At 42.0% G+C, this 17,492-nt stretch overlaps 1 protein-coding gene across 1 annotated transcript in view; it reads right to left on the minus strand.

The window, feature by feature from the left end:
• Positions 1–15,119: 15,119 nt before the first annotated feature.
• LOC119287372 overlaps positions 15,120–17,492 on the minus strand; it is a 16,942-nt gene continuing 14,569 nt past the window's right edge. Inside the window, exon 3 of the mRNA XM_037566911.1 lies at positions 15,120–16,612. Coding sequence (XP_037422808.1) covers positions 15,411–16,612 — 1,202 coding nt within the window. The 3' untranslated portion in view covers positions 15,120–15,410. The remainder of the gene's footprint in view (positions 16,613–17,492) is intronic.

Raw genomic sequence — 17,492 nt, forward strand, 5'->3', positions numbered from 1 at the left:
GACTGAAGGAAATATGCCCTGGAGGCAATAATAATGTTATTATTTTATTTCCTTATATCATGATAAATGTTTATTATTCATGCTAGAATTGTATTATCCGGAAACATAATACTTGTGTGAATAAATAGACAAACTAAACGTCACTAGTATCCCTCTACTTGACTAGCTCATTAATCAAAGATGGTTATGTTTCCTAACCATAGACATGTGTTGTCATTTGATTAATGGGATCACATTATTAGGAGAATAATCTGATTGACATGACCCATTCCATTAGCTTAGCACCCGATCGTTTAGTATGTTGCTATTGCTTTCTTCATGACTTATACATGTTAATATAACTATGAGATTATGCAACTCTCGTTTGCCGGAGGAACACTTTGTGTGCTACCAAACGTCACAACGTAACTGGATGATTATAAAGGAGCTCTACAGGTGTCTCCAAAGGTAAATGTTGGGTTGGCGTATTTCGAGATTAGGATTTGTCACTCCGATTGTCGGAGAGGTATCTCTGGGCCCTCTCGGTAATGCACATCATATAAGCCTTGCAAGCATTGCAACTAATGAGTTAGTTGCGAGATGATGTATTACAAAACGAGTAAAAGAGACTTGCCAGTAACGAGATTGAACTATGTATTGAGATACCGACGACCGAATCTCGGGCAAGTAACATACTGATGACAAAGGGAACAACGTATGTTGTTATGCGGTCTGACCGATAAAGATCTTCGTAGAATATGTGGGAGCCAATATGAACATCCAGGTTCTGCTGTTGGTTATTGACCAGAGACATGTCTCGATCATGTCTACATTGTTCTCGAACCCGTAGGTTCCGCACGCTTAAGGTTTTGATGACAGATATATTATGAGTTTATGAGTTTTGATGTACCGAAGTTAATTCGGAGTCCCGGATGTGATCACGGACATGACGAGGAGTCTCGAAATGGTCGAGACATAAAGATTGATATATTGGACGGCTATATTCGGACACCGGAAGTCTTCTGGATGATTTCGGAGAAAACCGAAGTGCCGGAGGGTTACCGGAACCCCCCGGGAGAAGTAATGGGCCTTATGGGCCCTAGTGGAGAGAGAGAGAGAGGGGCGGCCAGGGTGGGCCGTGCGCCCCCTCCCCTCTGGTCCGAATTGGACTAGGAGAGGCGGGGCAGCACCCCCCCTTTCCTTCTCCCTCTCCCCCTTCCTTTCCCCCTCCTAGTAGGAGTAGCAAAGAGGGGAGTCCTACTCCTACTAGGAGGAGGACTCCTCCTCCTTGGCGCACCCTAGGGCCGGCCGGCCTCCTCCCCTTGCTCCTTTATATACGGGGGCAGGGGGCACCCCTAGACACACAAGTTGATCCACGTGATCGTTTTCTTAGCCGTGTGCGGTGCCCCCTTCCACCATACTCCTCGATAATATTGTAGCGGTGCTTAGTCGAAGCCCTACGACGGTAGAACATCAAGATCATCACCACACCATCGTGCTGACGGAACTCTTCCCCGACACTTTGCTGGATCGGAGTCCGGGGATCGTCATCGAGCTGAACGTGTGCTAAAACTCGGAGGTGCCGTAGTTTCGGTGCTTGATCTGTCGGGCCGTGAAGACGTATGACTACATCAACTGCATTGTCATAACGTTTCCGCTGTCGGTCTATGAGGGTACGTAGATGACACTCTCCCCTCTTGTTGCTATGCATCACCATGATCTTGCGTGTGCGTAGGAATTTTTTTTGAAATTACTACGTTCCCCGACACTAACCCGGACTGACGCTGTTTTCAGCAGAATTGCCATGTTGTTGTTTTATGTGCAGAAAACAAATATTCTCGGAATGACCTGAAACTCCATGGAACATCTTAGAAAAAACAATAAAAAATCCTTGCCAAAGATGAAGAACAGGGGGCCCACACCCTTCTCACGAGGGTGGGGGGTGCCCCCCCCTAGGGCGCCCCCTACCTCGTGGGCCCCCTAGAAACCCTCCGACGCCAACTCCAACTCTATATATTTGCTTTCGGAGAGAAAAAATCAGAGAGGAGAAATCATCGCGTTTTACGATATGGAGCCATCGCCAAGCCCTAAAACCTCTCGGGAGGGCTGATCTGGAGTCCGTTCGGGGCTCCGGAGAGGGGGATTCATCGCCGTCGTCATCATCAACCATCCTCCATCACCAATTTCATGATGCTCACCGCCGTGCTTGAGTAATTCCATCGTAGGCTTGCTGGACGGTGATGGGTTGGATGAGATTTGTCATGTAATCGAGTTAGTTTTGTTAGGGTTTGATCCCTAGTATCCATTATGTTCTGAGATTGATGTTGCTATGACTTTGCTATGCTTAATGCTTGTCACTAGGGCCCGAGTGCCATGATTTCAGATCTGAACCTATTATGTTTTCATGAATATATGTCAGTTCTTGATCCTATCTTGCAAGTCTATAGTCACCTACTATGTCTTATGACCCGGCAACCTAGAAGTGACAATAATCGGGACCACTCCCGGTGATGACCATAGTTTGAGGAGTTCATGTATTCACTATGTGCTAATGCTTTGTTCCGGTTCTCTATTAAAAGGAGGCCTTAATATCCCTTAGTTTCCAATAGGACCCCGCTGCCACGGGAGGGTAGGACAAAAGATGTCATGCAAGTTCTTTTCCATAAGCTCGTATGACTATATACGGAATACATGCCTATATTACATTGATGAATTGGAGCTAGTTCTGTGTCACCCTATGTAATGACTGTTACATGATGAACTGCATCCGACATAATTATCCATCACTGATCCGGTGCCTACGAGTTTTCCATATACTGGTTTACACTTATTTACTTTCCCGCTACTACTGTTACAATCACTACAAAATACCAAAAACATTACTTTTGTTGTCTTTAATTTTGTTGCCGCTACCACCACTATCATATTACTTTGCTACTAAATACTTTGCTGCAGATACTAAGTTTCCAGGTGTGGTTGAATTGACAAGTCAGCTGCTAATACTTGAGAATATTCTTTGGCTCCCCTTGTGTCGAATCAATAAATTTGGGTTGAATACTCTACCCTCGAAAGCTGTTGCGATCCCCTATACTTGTGGGTTATCAAGACTAATTTCTGGCGCCGTTGCCGGGGAGCATAGCTCTATTCTTTGAGTCACTTGGGATTTATATCTGCTGGACACTATGAAGAACTTGAGAGATCCAAAAACCAAGATCTATCCCTCAACTATGAGGGGAGGTAATGAACTGCCATCTAGCTCTGCACTTGATTCACCTTCTGTTATGAGTAAGTTTGCGACACCTACACCTGCTTCTGTTATTCGTTCTGACATGTCGCATGTTATTGTTGATGCCACTTCTGCTATGCATGATACTTATGATGAAACTGCTTCTATGCCTGATACTACTTTGCCCCTTGGTGAATTTCTTGATGAACAAATTCCTAGGGTTAGAGAAAAAGAAATTATTGAATCTGAATACGATGATGATACTGATGATGAAAATATTCCTTTTATTCCTGAGGGTTATCTTTTTGATATGGAAACTTCTGCCGCTATTTTAGCTTGCAAAGATAGATATGAGCTTAAGAGGTTATTAATTAAATGGAACAAAGAATCACTTAGAGATAAAATGAAACCCGGCCCTGCTTTTGCTACTTCAACTATATGTGTTCCTGATAAGGATTATGAATTCTCTATTGATCCTGATATAATTACTTTGGTTGAATCTGATCCGTTTTATGGCTATGAATCTGAAATTGTTGTGGCACATCTTACTAAGTTAAATGATATAGCTGCCCTGTTCAGTAATGATGAGAGATCACGTTACTTCTATATACTCAAAATATTTCCATTCTCATTAAAGGGTGATGCTAAGATATGGTTTAATTCTCTTGATCCTGGTTGTGTGCGTGGTCCCCAGGATATGATTTGTTACTTCTTTGCTAAATATTTCCATTCTCATAAGAAACAAGCTGCTTTGAGGGAAATATACAACTTCATGCAAATTAAAGAAGAGAGTCTCCCACAAGCTTGGGGAGGCTTCTCAAGTTACTTAATGCTTTGCCTGATCATCCTCTTAAGAAACCCAAAATACTTGATATCTTTTATAATGGACTAACTAATGCTTCCAAAGATTACCTGGATAGTTGTGTTGGTTCTCTTTTCAGGGAAAGAACACCGGATGAAGCTGAAATTCTATTGAATAATATATTGACAAATGAAAATAATTGGGCACCTCCTGCGCCAACTCCTGCTCCAATTACTGAGCCTATTCTTAAACCAACTCCGAAGAAGAGAGGTGTTTTATTTCTCAGTCCTGAAGATATGCAAGAGGCAAATAAATCTATGAAAGAAAAAGGTATTAAAGCTGAAGACGTTAAGAATTTACCTCCTATTGAAGAAATACATGGTCTTAATTCACCCTGTTGAAGAAACATATGATCTCAATTCTTTATTTACAGAAGAACCTCCTGATCCCGATATCCCGACATAGGTAGTAAAGGTAAATTCTCTCTATAGATATGATAAAGCTGAAGTCCCTCCTACTAAAATTGCTAGTCAGTGCTTGGATGAGTTTGATAACTTTATGTTTAAGCAAGACGACTTCGATGCTTATTTTGGTAGACAATTAAAAGAAAATGCTTATATGATTAGACGCTTGGGTGATTATATGGATGATATTAAAGGTGAACTTAAACTTGTTAGCAAACATGCTTCTATGGTCACCACTCAAGTAGAACAAGTACTTAAGGCTCAAAAAGAAGTGCTTGATGAAATGAATAGTAGCAAAAATGATTATGCTGTTAGAGTGGCTACTAGAACTGGTAGAATGACTCAGGAACCTTTGTATCCCGAAGGCCACCCTAAGAGAATTGGGCAAGATTCTCAAAGAAATAATATTGATGTTCCTAGTTCTTCTAAAAAGAAGAAGAAGAAAAATGATTGAACTGTGCAAACTTCTAGTGAACCTATTGCTGAACCACCTGATAATCCATATGATATTTCTATGTCTGATGCTGAAACACAATCTGGTAATGAACATGAACCTAGTAAAAATATTAATGATGATGTTCATGATGATGCTCAACCTAGTAATGATAATGATGTAGAAATTGAACCTGTTGTAGATATTGATAACCCACAATCAAAGAATCAACGTTATGATAAAAGAGACTTTGTTGCTAGGAAACATGGTAAAAGAAAGGGAACCTTGGGTCCAGAAACCCATGCCTTTTCCTCCGAAACCATCCAACAAAAAGGATGATGAGGATTTTGAGCGCTTTGCTGAAATGATTAGGCCTATCTTTTTGCGTATGCGATTAACTGATGTGCTGAAAACAAATCCTTCTGCTAAATATATGAAGGATATCATTACTAATAAAAGAAAGATATCGGAACCTGAGATTTCCACCATGCTTGCTAATTATACTTTTAAGGGTGGAATATCAAAGAAACTTGGAGATCCAGGAGTACCTACTATACCTTGCTCCATTAAAATAAATTATATTAAAACTGCTTTATGTGATCTTGGAGCCGGTGTTAGTGTTATGCCTCTCTCTTTATATCGTAGACTTGACTTGAATAAGCTGACACCTACTGAAATATCTTTGCAAATGGCTGATAAATCAACTGCTATACCTGTCGGTATTTGTGAGGATGTGCCTGTTGTGGTTGCAAACGTTACTATTTTAACGGACTTTGTTATACTTGATATTCCCGAGGATGATAGTATGTCTATTATTCTTGGAAGACCTTTTCTTAATACTGCATGGGCTGTTATTGATTGCAACAAAGGCAATGTCACTTTTCATGTTAATGGTAATGAGCATACGGTACACTTTCCGAGGAAACAACCTCAAGTTCATAGTATCAACTCTATTGGAAAATTTTCATCGATTATATTTAGAGGTTTTGAATTTCCTCTTCCTACTGTCAAGAAGAAATATGATATTCTTATTATTGGGGATGTGCATATCCCCGTTGAGGTACCTTAGTGTTATTCGAAATTTCTCCGGTTTCACGATTATCGGAATGAGTTTGTTAACAAGACCTGATCAACCTTGTTAGTGGATTCTTTTTGATGAGCATGAGATGGATGAAAGTAGAAGCACAAACTTCTGTACCCCACTTTTACTTGTATTTTCTGTCTGTTTCCGGACTTATCCGTGCAACATAAAAATATCCTGAAAATAAAAGTCCTTAGAATGCCATGCCAATTTAATATGATTTTTTCTGGAATATTTGAGGATTTACTGTGCAAAAATTACCGCGGGAGGAGCTGCCACCTGGCCACGAGGGTGGTGGGTGCCCCCCCCCCTATAGGGCGCTCCCCCTGCCTCGTGGGCCCACGGTGGCCCTCCTCCACTTATCCCAGCAACCATATTCTTCCTCTATCTCACACAAATCCGAAAAACCAACTCAAGCACGAGTTCCAGCCACTTTTGCTATGATTTTCGATCTCCTTGCTCAAAGCACCTCTCGCAAAACTGCTTGGGGAGATTGTTCCTTGGTATGTGACTCCTCCATTGGTCCAATTAGTTTTTGTTCTAGTGCTTTATTCTTTGCAAATTTGTGCTCCATAGGTGACCATGTTCTTGAGCTTGCATGTCAAATTTATATGGTTCCAAGTAGTTCTAATGCTTGATATAGGCTCTAGGCACTTGTAGGAGTAGTTGCTATCAATATTACTGAGTTTGGTTTACTTTTGTTTGAAGTTACTAAAAATTTCAGAATTTTTCAGAGAAAAACAATATGCTTAGGAAGATGTTCCAAGGTGGTTCCTCTAAGAAGCAAGGACCCAAGATTGCTATGCGCGATGCTGACGAGGATCCACCAAGAGACGCTCCAGTACGGCCTTGCGAATGGACGTCGGAAAATTTTATGGACCGTGCGGGAATTAAAGAAGAATTCAAAGCATATTTGCGCAATGCCGGTCTTGAGGATTTTGAGGCTAACAAATGCCCCCAGTATTATGATCTCACAAGTTCATTTGTGAGGAGGTTTGAGTATTCATCTTCACGTAATTCTCCTTCAGTCATGTTTGATCTTTATGACAAATCTTATACCATGGACTTAGAGGATTTTACTTTTGCTTGCAAACTTCCATCATGGGGTAGTGTTAGGGATCCCCATAAATCTGAATTTAGAAACGTTTTTGCTAGTATAACTGTGGGGGAGTCTAGAGATATAACGCAGGCTACCATAGGGAGCATTCACTTTCCTGCTATACATTATTTTGCTCTCTTCATCGGTAGATGCATAAATGCTAAGGATGAAGCATGTCACATGTGTGTACCTGATCTTAGCATTCTTTGGAGTGCTGTGTTAGGAGACCAATCTTATCATATGGGAGCCATTGTAGCTCGTAGGTTGCATCATAATAGACATAATGGAGATATCTTTGGAGGAATTTATGCAACCCGCTTAGCTCATTTTCTTGAGATAGACATTCGTGAGGGTGATACGGAGTTGCCTCCTGCATATTTAGATTATAACTCTATGGCATCGCACCAGTTTGTCGAGAGGCCTGAATCACCTCTCTTATATCGTTTATTTTTTGATAAACGACGTGTTTTCCGTATTACTCTCCCTGCTCCTGCCTTCTTTGATTCACATACAAAAAGAAGATATGTTATTACCAGAGAGGAGGAAGAAGAGTACGAGAGGAGAGCGGAGGAAGCTCGACTCCACGCTGCAGCTTAGCAGGCGATAACCGCTGCACATCAGTATGATCCCAACTATTCTTCCTCATCACAGTACGACCCCAACAACTATTATTATGGATATCAGCCAGGCCAGCCGTGGCCATAGACCAACTTAGGCCAAAAGCCTAAGCTTGGGGGAGTACATATTTTTCACCGACATTACATTTATGTTCACACACACTCATTGCTAGATGTCGGTGCTCATACTTTTTCACTGTAATATCCATGCTAGTTTATTTTCTTTTTCCTGCTTTCTTCTTGTGTGTTCGTTAAACCTTAAGAAAACCAAAAAAATTAGTAGTAGTTTATTTTTCTGTTGTAGTAGTAATAATTAAAAAGAAAACCCAAAAATATTTCCCGTTCTTCTTTTGCTTGTTTGGAGCTTTCCCGTGTAAATAGTTTTATTTCTTTTCTTTTCTTTAGGGGTCCGTAGGAGAAGACCACAATTAAATTGTTGAAGTGGCTCTTATATGCATTATTGTTGATTTAACCAAGAGCCCATATTGCCTTGTCTTCTCCTGTTTATTGAATGCTCGCAGATTCCAGCTTAGTCCAATGCACATACACTCTTATTATTATTCACACCGTTCGATCGTGCAAGTGAAAGGCAATTATGATGATATATGATGGACTGACTGAGATGAGAAAAGCTGGTATGAACTCGACCTATTTTGTTTTTGTAAATATGATGAGTCCCTCGTTCTTGATTCCGCTTATTATGAATAAACATGTTTGCAATGACAATTAGAGAGCATACTTGCTTGTGCCATGCTTGATTAGCTATGAGTTATAATGGTTTACCTTTTGTGCCAACATGCTATTGAAATGATTATGATGTGGTATGATGGGGTGGTATCCTCCTTTGAATGATTTAAGTGACTTGACTTGGCACATGTTCACGCATGTAGTTGAAACAAAATCAACATAGGCTTCACGATATTTATGTTCATGGTGAATTATATCCTACTCATGCTTGCATCCAATGTTTATTAATTTTAATGCATGTACATGGTTGTTGTCACTCTCTAGTTGGTCGCTTCCCAGTCTTTTGCTAGCCTTCACTTGTACTAAGCGGGAATACTACTTGTGCATCCAATCCCTTAAACCCCAAAGTTATTCCAAATGAGTCCACCATACCTTCCTATATATGGTATCTACCTGCCGTTCCAAGTAAATTTGTATGTGCCAAACTCTAAACCTTCAAATAAACATTCTGTTTTGTATGCTTGAATAGCTCATGTATCAGCCAAGGCTGTCCTTATCTTCCGTGTTAGGCGGGTTATTCTCGAGAGGAGTGGACTCCGCTCCTCACTCACGAGAAAATGGCTGGTTACCGGGATGCCTAGTCCCATGCTTTATGCAAACTAAATCAAAATTAATTGCAAACAAAACTCCCCCTGGGACCTGATGTATGTTCGAGGCACTCATTGTTTCGAGCAAGCCATGGATTGATGCTTGTTGGTGGAGGGGGAGTATAAACTTTACCATTCTGTTTGGGAACCGCCTATAATGTGTTTAGCATGGAAGATATCGCCATCTCTTAGTTGTTACGTTGACAATGAAAGTATATCGCTCAAAATACAATTTATCTCTATTGCAAAACCGAGCTCTGGCACCTCTACAAATCCCTGCTTTCCTCTGCGAAGGGCCTATCCATTTACTTTTATGTCGAGTCATCACCCTCTTATTAAAAAGCACTAGCTGGAGAGCACAGCCGTCATTTGCATTCATCACTATTAATTTATATTGGGTGTGACTATGATTGGATCTCTTTTACCATGAATTACAATGTCTAGTCAGTCCTTGATCTTTAAAGGTGCTCTGCATTAATGTTTTGCGGTCTCAGAAAGGGCTAGCGAGATATCATTTTGTTATATCATATTATGATTGTTTTGACAAAGTGTTGTCATCCGAGATTTATTATTATGACTTGCTAGTTGATTATGCTATTGATATGAGTAATTGTGAGACCTGAGAATTTTGCAAATGTGGTTAGTTATGATCTATGCTGAAAACTTGAATGCTGGCTTGACATAGTTACAACAACAACAAGAGCAAACAGAGTTTGTAAAAGTTTTTCTTTCTTTCTTTCAGTTTGTCAACTGAATTGCTTGAGGACAAGCAAGGGTTTAAACTTGGGGGAGTTGATATGTCTCCGGCGTATCTACTTTTCCAAACACTTTTGCCCTTGTTTTGGACTCTAACTTGTATGATTTGAATGGAACTAACCCACAAGTATAGGGGATCGCAACCATTTTCGAGGGTAGAGTATTCAACCCAAATTTATTGATTCGACACAAGGGGAGCCAAAGAATATTCTCAAGTATTAGCAGCTGAGTTCTCAATTCAACCACACCTGGAAACTTAGTATATGCAGCAAAGTATTTAGTAGCAAAGTAATATGATAGTAATGGTAACGGTAGCAAAAAGGTAACGGTAGTAAAAGTAATGTTTTTAGTATTTTGTAGTGATGATAGCAATAGCAACAGGAAAGTAAATAAGCGAAGAACAATATATGGAAAGCTCGTAGGCAATGGATCGGTGATGGTGAATTATGCCGGATGCGATTCATCATGTAACAGTCATAACCTAGGGTGACACAGAGCTAGCTCCAGTTCATTGATATAATGTAGGCATGTATTCCGAACATAGTCATACGTGCTTATGGAAAAGAACTTGCATGACATCTTTTGTCCTACCCTCCCGTGGCAGCGGAGTCCTTACGGAAACTAAGGGATATTAAGGCCTCCTTTTAATAGAGTACCAGAACAAAGCATTAACACATAGTGAATACATGAACTCCTCAAACTACGGTCATCATCGGTAAGTATCCTGATTATTGTCACTTCGGGGTTAACGGATCATAACACATAATAGGTTACTATAGACTTCCAAGACAGGATCAAGAACACTCATATATTGATGAAAACATAATAGGTTCAGATCTGAAATCATGGCACTTGGGCCCTAGTGACAAGCATTAAGCATAGCAAAGTCATAGCAACATCAATCTCAGAACATAGTGGATACTAGGGATCAAACCCTAACAAAACTAACTCGATTACATGATAGATCCCATCCAACCCATCACCGTCCAGCAAGCCTACGATGGAATTACTCACGCACGGCGGTGAGCATCATGAAATTGGTGATGGAGGATAGTTGATGATGACGATGGCGACAGATTCCCCTCTCCGGAGCCCCGAACGGACTCCAGATCAGCCCTCCCGAGAGGTTTTAGGGCTTGGCGGCGGCTCCGTATCGCAAAACGCGATGAATTCCTCTCTCTGATTTTTTTCTCCCCAAAACACAATATATGGAGTTGGAGTCGGAGAGGCATCAGGGGGCCCACGAGGTAGGGGGCGTGCCCTAGGGGGGCAAGCGCGTCCCCACCCTCGTGGACAGGTGGTGGGCCCCCTGGCCTTCATCTTTTGCAGGTATTTTTCATATTTTCTGAAAAGTTGCTCCGTGAAGTTTCAGGTCATTCCGAGAATGTTTGTTTATGCACATAAATAACACCATGGTAATTCTGCTGAAAACAACGTCAGTCCGGGTTAGTTCCATTCAAATCATGCAAGTTAGAGTCCAAAACAAGGGCAAAAGTGTTTGGAAAAGTAGATACGACGGAGACGTATCAGGGCGCCCCTAGAGATAGGCAAGTTTGCGCCCCCTTCTCTCTAGTTGGTATAGATTTTTGGTCCTGATCAAGTTTTCTCTTGTGGTCATAACAAAGAACCCCAGTTCTCTTCTTCCCTCTTCTAGTTCTCTAGTGGCGTGAAGCTCAGGACGGTGAAGCGTTGTCGGATCGAAAACCCGAATCCTTGCAATCCGTTGAGTGGTTGTGCTTTTGGTCTTCGGTTCAATGGATCATCGTTGACGGTTCATGGGACTTCAAGAATGAGCTAAGCCAAATCTTCTTCCGCCGCAACTTGTAGTTGGTAATGATCAGATCTAACCTTGTATGCCTCTTCATAGAGATCCTTGATCATGATCGTAGGGCTACTTTGTTTGTTTTTTAGTACGTTTCCGAACATAACAAATGGACATGATGAGGTAAATTGATTATTAGATCTATATTACATTGTTCCTTAAATTCTTCAATCCTATTTGCAACTGCTTGAGTAATAGTGTGTACACATTAATTTGATGAGCAATTTCTTCGGTTGAGTTTTTTACCTGTGTTTTGAACGCATTGGAAGGGCTCAGAGCTACCTTTTTAACAACGACGATCCTCGCCTTTCGCTACCCAACCAACTTCAGATTTAGCCCCCAACCTTCCCTTTCTCAAGCTCTTATTCAAGTTCACGTCGATTATCTTCCGCCATATTGTCGAGTGTGATGGCGATGATGTTGTCTGGGTCTATGTCACTCCCGTTCTTGAATGCGGTGTTCATCATGTCCTTGTTTTCTCCTTCGTTGTCCTCAACGGAGTCGCAATTCTGTTGCCACGCGAAATATCTATGCAACACCACGATTACCGTCGTGACTTCATGACGAAGAAAAAAAATTATCGAGCAAAACAACAAAGATCCCTCACTTCCGTAGGGGAGAGACGACCGTTTTCTGCGCAAAACAACAAAGATCAACCAAATCGTAGGGCTGCTAGGACTTGGTAGGACGAAACGTTGGAAAGAAATGTATGTGAAAAAGTAGTGTATTTTTTTGAATGGATCGATTGTGTGTTGTTTAGTCGGCCTTCACATCTCATCTATTTATGAGACGGCTAGACTTCCCGTACAAGAAAAGCATAGCAATTCCTTTCAAAATTAACTGAACTTGGATTTAGATAAGTTCGAGACAACATTTTGGTTTTTGGGAACCACAGGCCGCATACGACCTCAGATGGAGATACACCCAAAATTATATTTATACTTTTCGACGTGATGAACAAGTTCGTGTTGTAAATTTTTCGATTCAAGGCCATCGTGGGGACCGGATAACTCACGTTTCGCATCAGACATCCATATATGTGTTTGGGGTCAGGCATCATATGTTGGTCCCCGTCTAGCCGAATAGTGTTTGATGTAACTTTTGCACACGACGTTGAATTGGGATGATTCAAATTTCAAATCTATCCCCTTAACGAGACGAAGACATTCCATAGAACTTCTTTTCATTCGAGGTCGTCTTGGAGGCGTAATCGGCGGAACAGTACTATGAACGCCAAATCTCAACACTCCGAGCATATCTTAGGCCTCGAGATGAGATCGGATGGTGATGACCATACAAAGATTTTTCGTGTTGAAAACTTATTCGCTTGAGACCATATTAATTATGTTTTCCGCCATGCCAAAATCTAATGTCAACAGTGTCTTTGAGCAAAGTGGAGGATACCGCGCGTGTTTCTGTTGGAATTGGTTGATGGAATTTGGGTTGTAATATTATAACCAAAATTTAAAGTACATATAGCTCACAATATTTGATTATATATAGTTGCAGAAAATTTTATTGAATATAAGTAGAATAACTAAATGAAAAAAAATTCTCATGCAGGGTTGAATGTTGTGGTGGGTCTTTTCCCATGCATGATAGCATGCTAAGGTGTGCCTTATTCTATTCATAACTATATTGTGAGGCGGCATGCCTGCATGTTAGATAAATAAGTTAGTGGGAATGACTCTCTTATATATATATATATATATATATATATATATATATATATATATATATATATATATATATATATATATATATATATATATATATAGGATATGCTTAGTCCCCATAATTAGTTTACGAGAAATTCAGAGGATAATTATATTCAGAACTAATGAACTATGGGCATGCATTAGTGTTGATTTTGCTTTAATACATGGAGGAGTAGCCTTTACTATTGTCAGCTATTTAAGTGGATTGATATTTGGTTGGAAGGCCACTACGGAAAAATGTGAGGCTAATTGTATATTGCTCAAAACAATGCCATCAGCCTGCTGGGAAATGGTCATGGCAGTACCGACCGAAAAAGCATGTCAGTAAAACCGAACACCATGAGAGAGTTGGTTGGCAAAAACTGTCATTTGAATAAAAGTATCAGGAAGAAAATGTCAGTAGGGAAATATTTTGCTATAGTGACAGATAGTTGGTATGCAAAGAGAAGTCTGTCAGGAAAGGCTTTCTCTGTCTGGAGTTTTGCGACAGACACGGCTGGTCGGGTAAACTCTTACGCAACCAACTTTCTGTCAGCAAGAACTGTTTTCTCTATCGATATGAGTGTAGAGTATTTAGTGTGTGGTGCACTGTAATCCCCATGCTTTGTTCATATCCAAAAGCGTGTGATTGTCCTGAGCATTGGATGCTCTCAAATATATTGGCTCAATCATCTCTACCAATGCTTTAACAAATTGCTTCACACACTTGATGGAAGTGCTCTCTCCCATTGAGAAGTGATCATCAATCAAATCTGCAGGCAAATAGCTTCACACACCTGTTATTTTTGTGCCCTGTTTCCAGGGTGGTGTGGAGAACCGTAGGTTTCATGCTTGGAACCGATTGCTTCCCTAATTCTGTCTGGCAATATTATGCGTGGATGTATAGTTTCTTACCTGGGCTGGACAAAATTTACACCGTTGGCTTGGCTGCTATATGTTGGGCTATTTGGCTAGCCAGGAACCGAGCCACTTTCGAGCTCAAATGGATTAACTCTCCATTTGAAATTGTATTTACAGCTTGTGCCTTTTTGATGTACTGGGCAGGTCTCCAGAAACCAGAGATAGGAGAGATGGTGAAAAAAGGAGCGGAGATGCTGAAGGAAAACACAACACAGATGATGCTGCTTTGTGGTCCCCCGATTCCAGCTAGGGACGGACATGATGGGAACTAAGGTAGAAGTCGCTGCGGAACCTGATCAGTAAGTGTCTGGCGGTTTGGCGAAGAGAAGAGCTGATGATGCATCCTGGAGTGCGTGCTAGTTGAACAGGGGGTGGTATATTTTGGTCCTTGCTTTGGGTGCTCTGGTAGTTTTCCTTTGGGTTGCTTTTGTTTTGGCTGCTATGGCCTGGTGCCTGATGATGGAGTTTGTAAGACTTGTGATACTTCCCGTAGGTGTTCGTAGTGCGGTTTTGGGTGACACCGAGGTTTTCGCCCCATGATCTGTTGTTCCTGATGATAGACGCAGATAGTGGGTTTCCTGGTGTTGCCCCGAACTCGCTTTTCCTCTTTCTCTCTTGCCTTGCTGGTTTCAGTTCCTGAGACTATGTATTTCCGTTATGATAAGTAATGGAAAGGGGAAAAGCCCGGTTCGAAAAAAGTAGCTTCACACACTTCGTGGAAGTCTGTCTGCATTGCTGGCCACGAAGGTCGCCACTACATTAAAAGTGCAACATCCCCACTGTAATACGGAACATCAATCGATAACAAGATCAAGCTAGCTAGTTGCCTGTTCAAGGAGGCAAGTGTGTGTTTTCTTGCTTAAATTACAAACTATTCGATTATATACAGTCCTAAAAAATCACATACACCCATACATAACTAGCTTAGCAACATGCCCACACAGCTAGATCTCTCCCTCCAACTGTACTGCTACACGCAACATGTACAACTACTAGGTGCTAGCACGGTAGCATGCACACGTGCAACACTTGTACACTACACTACCTAGCTAGTTGTATTAACTAAATTGTTTGGTTTTTTTTTTACAACTAGCTAACTGATGCCCGTGCATGCAAGACTCACAGCACCGTGTACTTTTACAAACAGGCCACAACATTGCATAAACAATATATATAGTGCTAATGTGAGTACTTAAAGCCGAAAAGATTACCAACATACATAGCTGTCGCATGCAGTGGTAGTTGCAGGCCAAGCCGGCGGGAAACCAGATACCCGAGCAGCAGCGACGCAGCCCACGCTATCAGCAAAGCACATGCCCATAACTTGAGCATACCGGAAGCCCCATCCTCCTTACTAGCAGGTGCAACTTGTTGCCTCGTCCAGTGGTTTAGCATGAACACGAGGTAGCATGTCAGGATCCCTGAGACGCCACATGACACCTGGAATGTCATACACCAACCGAAGAGGCCGGATTCATCCATGGTGAACAACAGGTACGCGAAAACACCCACCATTGCACCGATCAAGCCAAGCCAATTTATGCGTGCCTTCATTTTGTCGAGACTGATGATGGAGCTGCTGTCTGGTTTACGGTCAATGTGAAGAATGAACCAGCCGAGTACAGGGATGACCTCTGGCAAGCAGAGAAGAACAACATCCTCGCCCAGCCACTCTGCCGCCCCCGTGTGTGCCGTCACTAGTAGAAGGATAAGCAGGGTCTTGTGGAGCATCTCCGACGCTGTTGCTATGCCCAACGAAGAGGCCCGAGCGCGCAGCTTCATCATCATGCGCGTCAGTGCCGCCACCATGGAGCTTAGGAAAATGAGGAACTGGGAGATGGCGAACCCGTCAGCTGCATGGTCTGGAAGTTGGTCCATACCCAATAGCGCCCCGAGCGTCATGATCACTATGATCCCAACCTTCTTAGTTTTCATTTTTGTCTCCTCGGCGCCGTTAGAAGATCCGTGAGTAACTTTATGATTGCTGCTGCACGTAGGAAGACTGAACTTGAAGCGGACCGCTCGTATGAAAACAATGGCTATGACGGGAAAGATGAAAAGCCAGAGGAAGCTCAAGTTGATGTCCAGTAATATCAGATAAGATATGATCACAAGAATGGCTGTGTCTCTGAATATCCAGACGTTAGGACGCCATGTGATCAAGGACTTTAATGGCCTTGGCAGCTTATTGGGCAAGAACTCTTGCCATTTCAGAACTATATAGGGGCCGCAGATAACAACCTCCATTGTACCAGTTACTAACTCGCAGGTTGGGCAAGAATTTGTGTCACCCAACATATACTCATGGAAATTGCCGACAGAGCTGACCAGTGTGCACCACGCTGCTATTAAGCATATTAGATCCGGTGCCCCAACCTTTTCTGAAATAAAAAATGGAGATGATCAGATCACGAAGATATCGCCAGATAAGGTTTTCGTCCCGCTTTGTATATAAAGCGACACAGTAAACCGATACATGGTGGTGAGGTGATCCTCTTACAAAGCATATCATATGAAAACAAGATTACAAGAATATTCAAACCCAACGACAAAGCGACCTAGAATACCAACAAGAGATGGAAAAATGCCTCCATTAAATATTGACGGACAATCATTGCACCGCTCACACCAAGATTTCTAGGGAGGGTCCCCTCCCCTCATGCCATGGAGCATGGGATGCCGATCCTACCTGCGGTCGACCTGGACCGCATGTGGTGCCAACGAGGACCCGTGTAAAAGATTAGGAGGCAAGCATGATTCTTACAAGGTAAGATTGACCCGCGGGGTGCAACAGGGAGACGCTATATTGAACAGGGCTGCAACAGGGAGACGCTGCCAGCGAGTTGCAAGCGGGCGCGCAGATGATTAGAACAAGCACGATGCAGTTGATGAAGATGTGCGATGCTGCCAAATGACCGATCCAAGGCTCTTGAGCTCGTGCTGTCTCGGTGGGGGGTGGCTGTCAAGTTTGCGCCGCTATTTTTTATTCGTCTTGCTAGGATAGTTGTTACCCTTCGGCTTGCATGCCACAGCCTTGCTCTGGCTGATTTCGGAGATGTAATAGACTAGACTCTATTTTGTGCTACCCAGGTTTTTGCCCCATAACAATCGTTTCGAAGGCGAGCGAGTGTGGTGGGTTTCTTGATAATGCTTGAACTTGCTCTACATCTTTCCCTCCTGACATTTTCTTCGGAACTGGTTGTATTTCCGTTCTCTGCAATGGAATGGGGTAAAGCCCGGTTCAAAAAAGAAAGATTGATC

Source organism: Triticum dicoccoides, chromosome 4A (assembly GCF_002162155.2).
Source record: "Triticum dicoccoides isolate Atlit2015 ecotype Zavitan chromosome 4A, WEW_v2.0, whole genome shotgun sequence".
NCBI lineage: Eukaryota > Viridiplantae > Streptophyta > Magnoliopsida > Poales > Poaceae > Triticum > Triticum dicoccoides.